The sequence below is a fragment of the Ceratocystis lukuohia genome (genome assembly GCF_044167205.1).
Source record: "Ceratocystis lukuohia strain C4212 chromosome Unknown Supercontig1_pilon, whole genome shotgun sequence".
Classification (NCBI taxonomy): domain Eukaryota; kingdom Fungi; phylum Ascomycota; class Sordariomycetes; order Microascales; family Ceratocystidaceae; genus Ceratocystis; species Ceratocystis lukuohia.
In genome coordinates this window covers 4,439,587-4,456,079 of record NW_027263520.1, presented here as the reverse complement: position 1 = coordinate 4,456,079, position 16,493 = coordinate 4,439,587, and the positions used below count along the sequence as shown (strand labels likewise).

At 47.8% G+C, this 16,493-nt stretch overlaps 5 protein-coding genes across 5 annotated transcripts; 2 read left to right on the top strand and 3 right to left on the bottom strand.

The window, feature by feature from the left end:
- Positions 1–479: 479 nt before the first annotated feature.
- HOO65_011097 (uncharacterized protein) lies at positions 480–1,499 on the bottom strand (the record flags this gene model as incomplete). Its single annotated transcript, XM_070999875.1, has 1 exon — positions 480–1,499. One exon carries the CDS (start codon positions 1,497–1,499, stop codon positions 480–482), a length of 1,020 nt encoding a protein of 339 aa, XP_070862919.1.
- A 5,207-nt stretch (positions 1,500–6,706) lies between these two features.
- On the top strand, positions 6,707–8,570 carry HOO65_011096 (Bypass of stop codon protein 6; the record flags this gene model as incomplete). The annotated part of the gene is made up of 2 exons (XM_071005641.1): positions 6,707–6,955; positions 7,368–8,570. 2 exons carry the CDS (start codon positions 6,707–6,709, stop codon positions 8,568–8,570), a joined length of 1,452 nt encoding a protein of 483 aa, XP_070862918.1.
- A 178-nt stretch (positions 8,571–8,748) lies between these two features.
- On the bottom strand, positions 8,749–11,157 carry HOO65_011095 (tRNA wybutosine-synthesizing protein 4; the record flags this gene model as incomplete). The annotated part of the gene is made up of 4 exons (XM_071005494.1): positions 8,749–10,199; positions 10,272–10,594; positions 10,769–10,992; positions 11,056–11,157. The coding sequence occupies 4 exons, from the start codon at positions 11,155–11,157 to the stop codon at positions 8,749–8,751; spliced, it is 2,100 nt and encodes a 699-aa protein (XP_070862917.1).
- A 521-nt stretch (positions 11,158–11,678) lies between these two features.
- HOO65_011094 (protein-vacuolar targeting protein Atg18) lies at positions 11,679–13,338 on the top strand (the record flags this gene model as incomplete). The annotated part of the gene is made up of 4 exons (XM_071005717.1): positions 11,679–11,748; positions 11,857–12,011; positions 12,116–13,221; positions 13,299–13,338. The coding sequence occupies 4 exons, from the start codon at positions 11,679–11,681 to the stop codon at positions 13,336–13,338; spliced, it is 1,371 nt and encodes a 456-aa protein (XP_070862916.1).
- Positions 13,339–13,879: 541 nt separating this feature from the next.
- Positions 13,880–16,027, bottom strand: HOO65_011093 (Dual specificity phosphatase, catalytic domain containing protein; the record flags this gene model as incomplete). The annotated part of the gene is made up of 1 exon (XM_070999874.1): positions 13,880–16,027. One exon carries the CDS (start codon positions 16,025–16,027, stop codon positions 13,880–13,882), a length of 2,148 nt encoding a protein of 715 aa, XP_070862915.1.
- Between the last annotated feature and the right edge of the window lie 466 nt (positions 16,028–16,493).

The following is a 16,493-nucleotide window of genomic DNA, read 5'->3' as shown; positions in this document are numbered from 1 at the left end:
AGGCTACATGCAGGAGGAAGACGCAAGAGGTAGAACACATAAATTGAACAGGAATATATCTATTATATCTCAGGAGCAAAGAAAGTACAGATCATGGGATTGGAGATACATGTCACAACGGCGGGAAGCTGTGCTCAATGCAAATGCCTTTGTGCTCCATGCCGCGCAACAAGCCGGTCTAGACGCGGCTAGGCCGGGGCCGAGGCCTCGGCTTTAGAGCCCAAGGTAATGACCCGAGACATGGAGTCCTGTGACCACAGAGCGCTACTGGCCCGTCTACATGAGGTTGGAGTGGTTGAACAAAAAGCGAATAAAGCATAAATATTACAAGTTGCGGTGATCTGGGATCGATGTGGCGTTGGTATTGGTATTGGTATTGGTATTGGTATTGGTATTGGTGTAACATTGGTCTGAGGCGTAGATGAAAGCAAAAGCAGAAAACATAAGTTATTAAAAGCAGCGCTGGTTCTCGGGCTTGTTTAGAAATTTCTTTCCGAGTATCGGTCCTTGTATTCATCATCGCCCAAGCCGTATAGCCGGTCATCAGAAGCCCGGGCTTCGTAGTAGCTAGCCCGATCCCGAGACACTTCCATGCGGTAGTCTCTAGCACGCGAGCGACTGCAGTCAACAGCTTCTTTACTGCGGTATCTCCCGCGGTCGTCGTCACGGCCCTGGTCTGGACGACGGGAAGAGGGGGGCACGATAACTCCAAGTCCGGGCTGAGGGTGGGACGAGGAGGCGTGCTTCGAATGACTCGAATAATGGCTTCGTGAGTCATGGTCATGATCACGGCTGGCTCGCCTCTCCCACTCACGCTCCTGTTCATATTTCCGGTCCTGCTCTACCTGGATTTCGTCCCGGCGTTTGTTGCTTTCATTGATCTTCTTATCGATTGCATTAACGCCAAGGCCAACTGCCACCACACCAGCAAGGGCCGCAAGTACGCGCTTTTTGGTTTTTCCACTGCCACCCCGCTCCTCGTCAGACGAGTACGGCTCGGGGGAATCATGTCGACTGGCACTCCCACTGTAGCTATGGCTGTGGCCATGGTGGCTGCGGCTGCTGGATCCTCGCCGGTCTTTGTCATAAACAGAGTTTCTGCGTGATTTATCCAGACTAGGGTCTGATGCTTCATGGCTGAACATGATGCCAGGGACGGCAGGACCACGAGAGTCCGATGAAGTGCCTCTATGGGTCGACCGAGAAGGGCGGGTTCTGTTTTTTTCAAGGTCACGAAATTCTCTTAGTTCGTCACGAGCATCAGAAAAGGACATTCTGTGTTGTGTGCGGGGGAGAAGCCCCAGGGATACGGTGCCGTCAACTGCAGAGGAAGAGCGGCGGTGACTCCGAGACGGAGTCGGTGCAAGAAAATCAGACCGGGGAGCATCAGGGCGGAGAAAAGCCGAGCTGGAGCCCGGGGGTACGGTAGCGGTGTATGCAGAGCGGCTAGACGAGGCCATTGGAGGCTCGACAGCTGAGTATTGGGGTCTTCCGCTCATTTTGGATCAGAAAAGAAGAGGGAAATGAACAGAATAAAAGTGTTGAATTGTGAAATTGGTGCAAGATGAAGAATATTGGAGGGGCTTTCTTCGTTGGTGTGAGAATAAAAGATCAAGAAGTGAAAGAAATAGGGAGAATGAGGAGAAGAAAAGGGAGAAGAGAGGGGGGGAGGATGAGAGGGACAAGAGCAGAGAAATAGGCGATTTCTAGCAGCTCAAGAAGTGACACGGGACAGAAAAGTGTACCAAGTATGGTACATGTATGGACATTTATATATTGTAACAGAAGGAAGTGTAAAGCGATCAGAGCAGAGCTAGAGATAAGCAGCAGAGAAATGTTGCCGGGCTAGGGTTTTTGGTCGATCGGCTCAAGGGGGGGGCGGAGCATGGGTCGGCATGATACACAGCTCGCTCACTGCCATTCAGCTTGACACAAAAGAGAGTAAGAGAAACGCAAAGAACAGGCAGGGCTCAGTTCCACACTACCGCATGAGGCCCGGCCGATAACCAAACATACCCACGGGAAGCAAAACAAAGGAGCGTCGATTTTGCCGTGATGGCTACGTAATGATATGATTCAACAAGCACAAAGAAAGCTAACCCTGTGGCCAGCCCACCCTTGCAACCTGAATCGTTACAATTTGTGGCCGTGTTGTGCTGTGCATGCAGGCCATAGCCCATGAATTTTTAACACTGACATGATCGTAACCGACTCTTTCTTCCCCTTGCCGCTCCTCATTGGCTCTTCGCTTTTCGCCTTTTACTGGCCGGCTTGCGCCTGCATGTTTGACGACTTTGTGTTCTTCGTGTCCATATATAGATGGCCGCGATGGGTAGAAGCTATATGTACTGTGTGGAGAACGCTCGCCCTCCAGTGAAGGCACGCACGAAGCAAATTGCTTATGCAAGTCCCTGCAGCTCTTCTGCAATAGAAGTTGCCTTACAGCAAGCGCAACATGCAACCCACCCAGAACAACGCCCCGTTATCGATGGAGGAGGATTTGGGGGGGGGGGGGGGGGGCATTTACAGAGAGGCAGGGGCAATAGGGCAACAGGGGAACAAGAGGGGGTGGGTGGGTGGTGCACTATCGCACTGAGCTCCCCTTGACTGGCTGGAAGTCGGCCATCACTCTTACAAAGTGAGGGGTGGGAAGCACAAGTTGAAAGGGCAACCTAAGCCGAAGCGTTCAAGAAAGCAGAGCCAGTCATCAGGTTGCAAATACGGTTTGTTGATTGACCCATACTCTGAGATGGGCACACGGATGCTGTTCGTATTGTGTTAGGTGGTAAAGTTCTCTGGTTTTCCTGCAAGACCCTGAATTTTTCTCCCTCGCTCGTCCTTCTGTTCCTTCCTTGTATTCTCTCTCTCTGATTTTTAGTCCTTACCCCACTCAACAAGGTTGCTCATCCTCTCTCACAGTCCTCGTCCTCACTCAAACAGCCTTGTTTTCTCTATTTCTTAGTAGTTTTTTTTTGGTTCTGGGTGGGCGGGCTTTCCTTTTCTCTCCCTCTTTTTTTCTTCTTCTCACTAGGCTATGCCTGCCGGTGCTCACCATCGTGTCTGCTTCCCTTTGTCGTCATCGCCTATCGGTACCGCCCGTATTGAACCGCTCCTTCATATACCCTCCTCAACCATATAATTAGTGCTTGACATCATATGAGGTCACAGTAGACCAATGTTTGCAAGCCATCATCATGGCAGCTGCTGGCTCGTGGAGTCCTCTTTTATTCATCCGCTCCTTTTTCCTTCACTTAAACCGTGGCCCCGTCCCATGTCATCTTCAGCCGCAAGACAGGACTGCACTGCACATCTGTCTACCTCGCCCTCTGCCTTTGCCATTGCAAGTCCCAAGCTCCATTACCAAAGGTGCGGGTTTGAAAAATTCCCACTGTGCATGGCTGTGGCTACGCACCCTTAGATTTGTTTGCATTTTGCTCCCAACACTACTGTGTAGGAGTAAGCAAGCACATATCGTACGAGCAGCTACGCATCTTGTATCTCTGTGCTTACAGACATACATAGGTGAGGTCCACATTTGGTGTGGCAACTGCTTTATTTGTCTAGGCCTCGGACTCGACCTACTTCCCATTTGTATTACAGTACAGTCTTTGCCCTTTCCTTCTTAAAATCGCAGGTAATTACCCAAAGCTTAACGTAACCGCAAGCCAGTTTCATATACATGGTGTCCCTCGCCTATGTTGAGCCAAACAGTTGCTGGTTTTCTCTGTCAAAGACGTCATTCACGCATGGCACAAAGCCTAACCCTATTTTCTTTGTTTTGGTGGGTGACTTTCTTCCCCTGTTGATTGCGAAGCCAAAAGCCTATGCCAGACAGTCTACGTCAAAGGAACTAAAAAAAAACGAGCAATCAATCAGTAGTTCGCTAGCCTAGTATCTAGCTGCGCTTCTTCTCTTTTCTCTTATTTCTTGCGTCTTGCCTAATATGTACGCTGGCTGTCACTCGTACCGCACATCATCTCGCTTCTTTTGTCCAGTGGTGGTGGACTTTCAGAAGGACGAAGCTACCGGCAGATGACAGGTCATCCACCCACCCCCTCAAGGCCTGTTGGCAGGCTTTGGTAATAGACTTGCCTTTTTGGGGCTGGAATTGTCGTCATTGATAGGCAGTCGGGATTCGCCGCTATTCTACGGCTTTCTTTCTATCTTCTTGGCTAAAGGGCCTCTTTATCGTCCTTTTTTCTTCGACGTCATTTCGAGCTCACAGACCTCAGAGATCGTCTTGGAGTTGTGGCAAGCTCTCAAGGCTTACTTACACTATGTCTAATGCGTAATTAGATTCATCCCAGCGTGCTCCTTTATTCATCTTCCTAGAAGTCTATATACAGGAGCCCTATAAAATCAATGCTCATATTAGAAATATATAGGCAAAGCATAACTTGCACAAGGCCAGACAAGCCCCCCCCCCCCCCCCTCCCCTCCCCGGCTAAGATCCCTCACGACTATTAAGTGGCCATCCATTCTGAGGCCTGCCTGTACTACAGTTAGATGTGCGGCTAGGATCTTTAGATTTTTTCTTTCATAATCCTGTTACATGACCAATCATTACGAGAAGGAAGGAAAAAAAAAAAAAAAGTAATAATAAACGCCCACAGCAAGCTGCTTTTGAATCAAGAGCCTCGCTATGGGTATTTTGCAAAGCTTATCTTATAAGCTGTAGGACTGGCCTAGCTAGTCTACTTGTGTTAGACGGCGACGGTATGAACTGGAGAACATCACAGGCAGGCAGGCAGGCAGGACGCTCGTATATGCTTGTGCCTCGTTTTTTCCTTCTTTTATTTCAGTTTGTTGTCTCTAGTTATCTAGTCTCCTATATTGCTTCATGGAGCCTTCTTTGCTTGCTCAAATCCAGTAATCTTCCTTTGATAACGACTTTCTCGATAGATACGCGCTTGTTTTAAATGATGTATTATATACGTCAGCGGCGGTTGAAAAAAAGCACAATGCCTAATGCCCTACATTAGCTTCGGTGATTACGGAGTTCAGGATTATCAATAAGATGTGAAATAGGGGGGGCTAGACAGACCGCCATGCTCAAGCACGTCCAAAGCCCACAGGATGTCGCATACATGCATAGGCTCCTAGAATGCCAATGATCGGGTCCCATCAAGATGAGGCAAGACATATACAAGAGTAGATAGCCGAGACGTCTGGTTGACAACTGCTCCCTACCCGATGAAATTGGGGATTCAGGAACACTAAGAATGGCACTTGGCCATCTCGTTCTTCTGGCACTTGAACCAGCGAGACAGGCTTACCTGCATCATGTTTGTTGCACCGTTTGGGTAGTACCAAGAGTAACACAGCTAGCCCCTTTGTCTTAGCCCGCTAGAACGGTGGTTGTTCTGGCAGGTGAGTGGCAGAAAGCCTGTTTCTCACTCATACTTTTCCCACCCTCTTCCTCCTCTTTCCCCCGAAAGGAAGTCGGATTCGACGGGCTATATAGCCTGATGCATTATTGGGCACCGGCGTACAAGGAAGAGGAAATGCGGGAGGTAAAGCCACAGTGTTGTCCAAGGGAGGGCCGGGTGGTGGTGGTGGTGGTGGTGGTGGTGGGTGTTTGCTTTTTAGGAAGGAAGCAAGCAAGCAGATGGCCGGCGGAATTAACTCCAATGGCTACTGTTAACCCAAGCGAGAACACGAGAACTATCCGCATCCTACACGAATTTTGCTGTATACCAATTCACCGAGGGGGAGCATCTGTGTCAGTTAGAAGAGGAGAATATTGGAAAAACTGCTTTCGGATATTTGAATGCATGGTTGTCCTGTTTGGTGACACCGGACAAGATCTTAGTTGCTATCTATCTGGCTTTTCATGAGACTTGCAAGCTTTTGTATTTTACTGCGCACTAATGAGCTCAGTTTTGGCTATCTAGCTCTTGGTGTCAGGACCTATCTAGTTAGCATGCCCCTCTGTCTAGTCTTGAGATTAAAAGCTATGCTAGTCCGTTTGGGTTTCGTTGTTCCTCACGTTGTTTGTCGCTATTTGTTTGATCCATTTATACCCATATGCTAGTTTGCCGTCTGCTCCTTTCCGTTTGTCTTGACTATTACATTGTGGAACTGTATTCTCCCCTCACTAGTTCCGATCCTAGGTTCATAGCCAAATCTAATATTATCTAGTTCAATCTGCATTGCTTCCAAGACTTGACTATCAACTACAGTCTAGACCAGTTCAGCAGGAACATGTCACGACTCTTAGCTAATGTCCCTTTTCTCTTTTCACCAGCTGCCTGCCTATTTCCTGTTTGCCAAAGTGAGACTTGCACATGTGATTACCCATGTCGTTTTTGTTTGTTGTCTTGACATTTAATTGCAGAGCGTGTTGTACTATAGCCTATGTAGTACGTAGGCATGTCAATTGGAGATGTGTATCGGTAAAGGTTTGCTTGATAAAATAGCATGCCACGGGGGAAAAGAGACAACAAGCTAGATTCCGTTCGATGGCGTAAACGCTATTTCTTGAGATCAAAAGTCTAAAAGTTTACTCGCAAGCCAAAATGAAATATATATCTCACTCCTATTTATATTTCAAGGGCGCCCGCTTGCGGCTCTAGTCTGGTCCCATATCCGCTCGATTGTTTTCTAGGAAAGCAGACTTCTTGATGTTTTTATAGCACATGCGACGCATTTATCATCTCATACTACTTCTCTCACTTCATAGTCTTGCCATCAGCCCAGGTCCGACATGTCAGTCTCTGATGTCAACATTGCACCAAGAGTACAGCTCTCATCCCCGTCTCAAGATACAGACATCTTTGACGAAAAGTCTAAAGATCACATCGATCTGGAGGCCCCCGCAGCTACAGTGGCATCCGGAGAAGACTCTGACCAGCTCGATCTTCAGCACTGGAATGCCCCACGAATCAACATATTTCGTACGGGCTCAGTGATATTTTCGTTTTTCCTCGCAGGCATGAGTGACGGCTCAATCGGGGTAAGTTGGCTCTAACATCACCTATCACCTTCATGCACAGCTTCTTTCTGTCAAACTTCCCCTGCTTTCTAGGCTTCTATTGTTTTTGTTTTCCTTTGTTAGCTCGTTGTTCTTTGTTACATATTTTCCAAGTGTGTAGCCTTATCTCTTGGCCTGTGAAACCGCCTTATCGTCTGTGTAACCAGCCTTTTTTTTTTTTTTTTTTTCCCTCTTCCTCCATCATGCCCTATCATTACTAACAGCATGCCATTACTTTAGGCTTTACTTCCATATGTAAGCAAGGCAAAACGCCACTGCATTCTATAGGCCCATTATTGCCGCACCAGACTATGGTGCAGTGCCCACTCTCTCTCTCCCCTCCTTCGTCCCTCTATTGTAGCCTGCTAACCACTCTTTTGCCCATCTTCTCTAGATTGAACAACATTACAATATCTCCTACATGGTTGTTTCCGTCCTTTTTCTCTCGCCTTGTTTGGGCTATCTGCTCGCCGGCCTTGTCAATAACTCGGTGCATTATTACATGGGCCAATTTGGGATCGCCTTCTTGGGTCCACTCCTCCATGCTATTGGCTTCCTCATCATCATCTTCCACCCGCCATACCCAGTTCTCCCAGTGGCCGTTTTTCTGGTTGGCCTGGGTAGTGGCTTGTTGGACAGTGCATGGAATGCCTGGGTTGGAAATATGTACTACTCCAACGAGTTATTAGGCATTATCCATGCTGCTTATGGCCTTGGAGGCACTATCGGCCCCCTTATTGCTACTGCAATGGTGGCCAAGGCGCACTTGCAGTGGTGGTACTACTTCTACATCATGTTGGCCTTTTCAATAGCAGAGGTCGTTGTCAGCTCATGGGCCTTCTGGGGTCAGAATGGGCTCATCCATCGAGCAAGCCTTCAGGCTTTCAATGACGGCCGGCGCACCACCACCCGTGAAATTTTGCGTCAGCCATACACCTGGCTTCTCTCCATATTTCTGTTGGGGTATGTCGGTGTAGAGATTAGCTTGGGTGGTTGGGTCACCACCTTCATGATTGAGGTTCGGCATGCCGAACCTTTTCTTGCCGGTATCACCACCACACTCTATTGGCTAGGTATCACGCTGGGCCGCTTGATATTGGGCTTTGTCACAAGTCGTATCGGGGAAAAGCTAGCCATCACTGTCTATCTTTCTCTCTGTATATCACTTGAGGTCATGTACTGGCTAGTACCCAGCATACCGGCCTCTATTGCCTTCGTTATTCTTATGGGCTTCTTCCTTGGTCCTCTGTTCCCCGCGGCTGTTGTAGCCACAACAAAACTGCTGACCAAGGATTATCATGTTGGTACGATCGGCATTGCCTCAGCTGCCGGTGGTTGCGGTGGAGCCTTGTTACCGTTTGCTGTTGGTGCCCTCGCTCAATCCCATGGAGTTGCAGTGCTACAAGTTACTGTCCTTGTTATTCTAGTATTAATTACCTGCATATGGGTTTGTATCCCTGGCGGGTTTCACAAAGGCGGACTTGAGGAGGCCCGTGACAATGAGCTTGTGCCAGGAAGGGAACTGGTCAAACTATATCGCTGGGCGGAGGGAAAGATTTGTCGGAAGAAAGAAAGCGAGCTTGTGATAGCACGGTGAGGCGAGGGAATTGTAAAGAAAAGATGGTGGAAGACGAGAAAATACTTTTGGGGTGTAGTCAAGTTTGGTAGGATTCTGTTCATATCTGGGTTTGTTGGTGTTGGTGTTTTTTCTTTTTCTGTAAATATGCTCTTTTTTTGGTTGCGTTTATCCAATGTTTGTTTTAGTTTCAATCAAATCATTTACCATTCTGTTGCTTAATCTGAAATGATTTTGCAAAGGGCACTGAGACTGGCTGTCCACCTAGGATATGGAATCCATACTGCCCAGGGGACCAGTAGCTACCCATAGCATAGCATGTAGCACCGCCACCAATAATCGTGACTTGTCCATTTTTCTCTATCCCACTGCTTCCGATGAAAAAAGGCCTATGGGGGCAGTTGTCCGTGAGCTGCATATCACGAAGGCATGCGATGGTCAAGGCGCTTGAGTCTCCATTTTCAGAAGCCCCTGCTTTTTTGTCTTTCTTTTCGTTAACCAGCAGGATATCAGAAGCTGTCGGGATTAAATGGTTGTCTACAATACCGCCAGCCACTACTAGTCCAGCAGCCGTTGGTATTACAAGTGCACCAAACCGAGAGAGAGCGGGGTTGCACTGGACACGGGCAAAAGAAACAGTCATTCCCTCCAAATCCAGTATCCATTGGTATGTGCTTTGATCTACGAGACCATCGGCCGTGATGCCCCCAGATAAGAACCCGTGCATGTTAGAAAAGCACCCAAGGACAGCCCCAAATCTCGGCAAAGGCACGTCTCCAATAGCTCGGCATTCAGCCCACCCCCCATTGTGGCTGCCGTAAAGAAAAATGCTCTCGGAAATTTCATGTACTCCGGTTTTACCGCCGACTAAAAGCGCAAGACCTGAGTCGCCAAGCCTAGTGACAGCATGTCTATAAAGTGCCTTGGGCAAATATGGGGCTTCGCTCCATTTGTTGCTTTTCTTATCCAGAATCCAGACATCACTCATAGCCTTTGCTGGCGAAGCACGACCTCCAGCCAGAAGGATACATGGTCCAAGATCAGTCGTGGAAAAGCATACACGGGGAGGAGGGCCAAACCACTCTGGGTCTAGAATGGACTCTGATGAGTAAAAGTCGACGGATGAGGAGCGGTTGGTAACTCCTTGGCCAAAGAATGTAGCAAAAGCAACATCTCCGCTCTGTTCTCTGTCAATAATAGTTGCGCCGCCATGATGTCTATGAGCCTGTGGGCCAGTGGCAGGCAAGAAGGAGACATCTATTTTCTGAACAGGAGTTGTATCGCAGTCATAGATGTTTTGCTTCTTGAGATCTCCATAACAGATAGGAGCCATATTCGATGCATGAACAACAGTGTAGTGAGCACCAAAGATGGCAAACTCCTCCCACTCGTCAAAAGGCTCGACATGGTCCAACTTGGCACGATCTTCAGCGCTCATGAAAAAAGAGTCGCCCCAGGCCTCCCACAGATTCCAAGCACGTGAATACGGCCAACCCAAGGCCTTGAAGCGGGCTTCCTGATGGGATGTTGTAGGGTAGCGAGAGACGGATTTGAGAGAGGTTTGAAGCTTGTCGAAGTGGGCAAGCATATTTTGAGCAAAGGGATATCCAGGGCCATCAGGCAATATTTGCTCGAGAAGGCAGAACTCGGCTAGAATGTAGATTGGGGATTAATAAGACGTGTATATCAGCATGCCTGTACGAATGGAGCCATGGGTCTTACCGCTTGGAATAGTTGATGCCCATCGAATCACATTATCTGCGGATTTGTTATCCATGTAGGTAATAGATACCTCGGCCACGAACAGCACATGACTGTTCTGCAAGTCTATGAGTTCCTCTATCATCCCGGTGACAATATCAAGCTCACGCAAGTCACATGCAATCTGGCAGTACTTGGGGCTTTCAAGAATAACGCCAGTCTCCTTTTGCGAGGTTTTAAAGTCGTTACCAAGAAGTTCAGCTAGTTCGGGAATCTGAGTCACGATTTGCTTCTTCTTTTGCATCATATCAGGATAGTCTATATCGATGAAGAGGGCTGAGGGGCTGAGATTGGAATATCTCTCATGGCATTGCCAGGGAAGGACATCGCTTAGAGCAGTTTCTAGTTAGTCAACATGAGCGTGGATGTGAGTATGAATGACAGCCCGGGGGGGCGACGCAGCAGATGAACGGTACTGTCATCTACGCTCATAATGGCGCCCGCCTCATAGAACCTACCTTCCACAGCCCAAGTTTACCACCACCATTCTTTTGCCTCCACAGTCTCTACGAAGAAACTCCCGAACACTAACATCAATTGCCCGCAAGCGGAACCAGTAGCCCCGATTGACAAGCGGAGATCGGCGTTGGAACCGAGGAACGAAGAAGCGGAAAAAGTGCTTCTCCTCATCGTAGTATAGCTTTTCAACGCTGCGCTTCGAGGTGATGCTGCTACTGTTGGTCTACAAGATTGGGTTGATCATTAGCTAGTTACGGCTGCATTTTGTGTGCTGAAGTAAACTTACACCCATGATCAGCTCATCTAGCAATGCCTTTTTTTTCTCTGCAGCACTGGAGGCAGTCAAGCCGGCCTTTGTACCGCTGCCCTTTGCATTTTTAGATGACATGATTGGGCCAACGACACTGAGTATGTTTATCTGATATTCAGGTCTTAGTATGTCAAATAAGAATGTCTTGTTCAGCATCACATAGAGAATTTATGATTTAATGCATATATCGAGGGCTTAGTCTCACATGGCAGAACATGCTTTTTTTTCTTTGTTATATCATTTTATCGGTGTTATGCTTGTATCACGGTGGTCAGTGCTTCTTAGATCTTCAAGCTCCTTGCTCTTGATCTTGCCTATCCCTTCATGGCTGTAGTAGTAATTGCCCTTCTTTTGCCTTCTCCTGTTTTTGGTCATCTCTTCTTGGCTGCAAAAGGCAACTACGAACTGCTTCTAACCCACCAGGTATTTCTGTATTCATGCCTCAGTGACTAATCAGCTACAACACAGCACGTTTAGCTTTGTTTTCCACTTCTAGAATTCTTATATTTCTTTTCTACTCTTTTTCTTTTTCCTTTTCCTTCGCTCCTCGTTTAACGTCTAAGCCCCTCCCATCCCATCTCCCAGCTTGAATCCCAGCCATGGCGTCATCGGCGTCGCAAAACCTCAATTTCATCACATTCAATCAAGACCACAGCTGTCTTGCCGTCGGTACGTACTTGAGACATAGCTCTTTTGTGCTATGAAAATGCATGGATACCTCGGAGCAACATTCTAGTCGAACCATCGTCGAGGCTGCTAACCAGCCCCTCATTATAGGTACTACTGAAGGCTTCCGTATTTACCACACAGAGCCATTCTCCAAAATCTTCAGCAGCGATGAGGGCAATATTAGCATTATTGGCATGCTGTTCTCGACATCTCTTGTAGCCCTGATTATGTCTCCGCGCCACATGATGATCCAAAACACAAAAGTAAGAATTTGCTATTCATACCATACACATACACTACGGGTGCTACACTTTTGACGTTTTATTTGCCTTTTTCCCTCTAACTCGCGCCCTCTCTCTCATTGTAGCGCTCCTCAGTTATTTGCGAACTCACCTTCCCCTCCGCCGTTCTAGCCGTACGCATGAATCGTAAGCGACTAGCTGTCATCCTCGAAAACGAAATCTATGTCTATGATATCTCCAATATGTCGCTTCTCCATACCATGGCTACCTCGCCTAACCCCTCGGCTATTTGTGCGTTATCTCCATCTTCCGAAAACTGCTTCTTAGCCTATCCTATGCCGAAGCCCCGCAGCGATTGCGCTGATAAACGACCTGCTCATGCGCCGCCTACCTCGGGATACGTGGCTCCTACTTCAGGAGAGGTTCTGGTTTTCGATACTCTAACGCTTAAAGCCGTCAATGTTGTCGAGGCGCATCGATCACCACTTTCCTGCATTGATCTAAACAGTGACGGCACGCTCCTAGCTACCGCCAGCGAAACCGGAACAATCATCCGCATCTTTTCAGTTCCTAACGGCCAAAAGCTCTACCAGTTTCGTCGTGGTACCTATCCATCCACCATCTATAGTATGTCGTTTAACCTGAGCTCCACATTACTGTGTGTCTCTTCCACAAGCGATACAGTACATATTTTCCGTCTTGCTGGTCCTTCTGGCGCTTCTGTTCCTATCGTGGCCGGTACGCCTGCGCCCATAGAATCACCCGAAAGCACAAGGCCTCATCGTTGGTCTAGAGGACGCGCACAAAGCACAGACAGTAGCCTTGTTGAAAGTAAAACTTCCTCTATAATCAATGCCGGAGACGCTAAAAATAACCAGACACCAGAGAAACAACAATCGGATGGCCGCGCAGGCGGCTCTTTTGGCAACATATTCCGCCGATCTTCAGTAATAATGGGTCGTTCGGTAGCAGGTGTTGTCGGCTCATACCTACCACAAACCGTTACTGAGATGTGGGAACCTACACGTGACTTTGCATACATTAAAATTCCCAAGTCGACTAGAACCAATCCCCGGAGCGGAAGTTCTGCTCCTGCTGGCCCGTTGCGGAGCGTTGTAGCCATGAGCAGTAGTAGTCCACAAGTCATGGTTGTGACGAGCGATGGTGGATTTTATGTCTTCAACATTGACATGGAGAATGGCGGTGAGGGGTGTTTAGTGAAGCAGTTCTCGTAAGTGACGCAATTCCTTGTCTAGTGGTCGTTAAGAACGGCTGCAGTCCTAGCAAATGGCTAACTTGTTGTTCTAGAATTCTTGACAGCGACGATCGTCCGACTGGGGCCTATTAAGAGGGTGAGGTTAGGCATGGAGTAGGATAATACATTGCTGCATATGATCTGGGGAGATTTCTTTTATTTCTTCGTAGAATGGAATTTTTCATATTAGCGTTTCACTTGTGCCGTGTTGAGCGTGCACCAAGTCCCCCTGATCTTGCCATGCCTCCTAGTATGATATCTAGATATCCAATCTTGTTCAATTGGGAAAGAGCAAAAGTCACATTCAGCATCGTATTTTCAGTGAAGTTGAAGGCATGGACGCCTTTTTGTATGAGACGGTTGGAGTAAAATAAAACGAACAGAACGCAAAATGCCATAAGAAAATATAATAGGCCTTCCCTAATTATCATGACGTCATCAACATCCTGCTAAAAGGAAAAGTCAGGAAAAATGGAATTAAGAACAAAAAGGAGGAAAAAAAGTCCATAAGGTCCAAGAGAAAAAAAAAAAAAAAAACAGCCATAAACGCCTAACAAAAAAAAAGAAAGAAAAAACACACACACACACAAGAAAAAGAAACAAACAGAAAAACAAGCAAGACAAAGAAGGTGGCTCAGTGACAGAGATACGGCTGATTCAACAATGCAATCTCCCGTGCAATATGCGCCCATTCTAGCTCCCGCCCGAACGATGCATTGCCACTGTTACAGCCGTCAGTATATTTGGCCATGTCTATATTTGTGTCATGTTGACGCACGACATCTTCCCAGCGCAGGAGTTCATAGATGAACCGAAGATGTGGCTGTATAATGACATTGAGTCTTCGGGCTCGCACAAAGCAGTATGCCCGTGGTAGAGAAAGGTTAAAAGACCGCATTATTTCAGCAATGCATATAGTGGCTGAGCGAGAAACACCAACACGACAATGGACCAAGGTCGCCCCGCCTTTCCGGCGGCCCTGGTCAATAAAACTAAAGCAGCGACTAAATTCAGGTGTCAGGGTGTCAACGCCATTATCTTGAACACCCTGCACAAGGCAAACGTTGTCAGGGCCCCATTTTTCAAACTCGCTTTCAGTCCAGTCTGCAACCTCACCAACGCTAAGGACTTGTGTAATCCCAAGAGCCCGCAACAGCTCTGGGTTGTTTGCATGGTTGAGGCTTCCCAAGTACATATAGTCGGTAATCCTGCTGGGAAAAGAGCCATCCATACATCGAAACCAGCGCGGTTCGCTAGTGGCTGCGACTTGTAGCATGTCTTGTTCCATGTTCTTACACACTGGAGAGGCTCGCATTAACAAGAGACTAAGTGCCTTAAGAAAGGATACATCGCTAGGGTAAGCAAAAAAGTTACGCTTAAGCTGTGTGTGCAAGTCCAGCCAAGCCGTTGGAATGGGTCGGCCAGTGCTATAGGCAAAATACGCTATGCCGAGCAATGTCGTCTCCGTGTAGCCGTCACCACAGTGGAAGAGAATTTTTCGGGGTGGAAATTTAGAAGACGCGCAAGGCAGCGGTGACTTGAGCTCAGGATCGATGGCTTCTCTTTCTGTCTCTTGGATTCCATGCGCCATGTTGTAAATCCATTTGCAAATTTCCACTACATCCCTCAGTTCCGGCTGATTGTGGGATGAGAGTGAAAGACTGCCACTAGAAGGAAACTCGATGGTTGATCGACTTGGCATGTAATCATTTTCTAGGCGAGGTTTAATGCAGAGGTTTCGAAACAAGTCAGGCTGTAAAGTAGCAGCATCAGTGCATTCAACAAACACATTGAACTCAGTATCATTCTGATCCGTTGGTAAGAGATTCGGGGTGCATCCCATCCATACATTGTGCGAGATTTCCGTCGGCCTAGTCATTTCGTGCATTTCAATGCTTTCCTGGCGGTGGAAATCAAGAACACGGCCACTGTGATGTCCGGCAGAATCAATTGACACAAGTTCCGAATGGAACTCCTCGAAAGCGGCAAAGGGGGCGACACAGACAAATGTGTTCATGACTGGTACATGAACTCTACCATTTGCACTTTGCTTAGTTCTCCAGTTGCTTTGAGCGCATGCTATATCTCGGGCCGCATTGAAGGCCTCCTGACGATTGTCGCCATACACAATGATGTCAGAAACAGTTGCCGCCTTGATGCTTTGAATATGAAAGTTGCGCACGCTAAAGCCAGTTTTCGGGTCAATATCAATAAACTCTGTTTCAACATCTGCAGCGGGAGGCCATTCATTTTGGTATTTTCCCGGTGCTAACGTGATAATGTCTCCAGGCGCCAATGCGCCCTTGAGACGCGCCTTATTCAAGTTCCCATTGGCCTTCACAAGAGTTATAGATCGCAAGCACCCAGGTATAGCATGATGTTGCGATTGGTGGCGTGTGAAAAAAGCCTTTTGTATATTGTTCCGCGGGTGAAGTCCGTGTAGCCAAGGGAACACACGTGAGGGGAGCGGGAGAGGTTGGTTTGCGATATGGTGTACGGCATTCACAAGACCCAAAGGGTCAATGGAGTAAACCGGAAAGCCACCACAGTTAAAGCGCTCATAGCGGTCAGGAGGGAAGAGCAAGGATCGGGAAGATGAGTCGATATCGTCTTCACTATCTTCCGAGTCCTCAGGACTTAGGGACAGACGGTCAGATGGCAAGCCCTGCACGCTTCCAGGCGGACAGTATGGAAGGTGACGTGACGATGAGTGCACAGTAGTTCTAGGGATTTTGACTGAAGCCGTGCTGGTTTGGTTTGCCGCAGACAGAGAATCGGGCATGTTTTCCCGTGGCCGCGGCACAGACACGGCCGCTACAGTGGTGGCCATAGCCGGGGCGAAGTTCAAAGGCCAATCAAGACGGTAGGATTAAAAGCAAAAATGAAAGTTTAGGATTCTGTAGTGGGATCCTAATACCTTGCTCCTAACAAGGCCCACTCACGATGCGTCTATAGAAGGCGCTGGTATAGAGGGTCCCGTCGTCAATGATGGCAAGAGGAAGGAAAAAAAAAAAAAAAAGGTTTGACGGAGCACTAGGGTGAGATAAGAGGGTGACGTATGTTTAATGTTCTATGTGGCCCGAGCCAGAAAATAACAACCAAGTTAACGAAGAGCGAAGGGGGAAAATGGGGGGGATATGTGAAGGGGAGGGAAAAGGGGATCGATCTAGTGACAGACAATCAGGCAAGAAGTGCATGAATATGTCACGCCTAGACAAAAGCTGCTAGCAATCAAAGAGATAATGAAC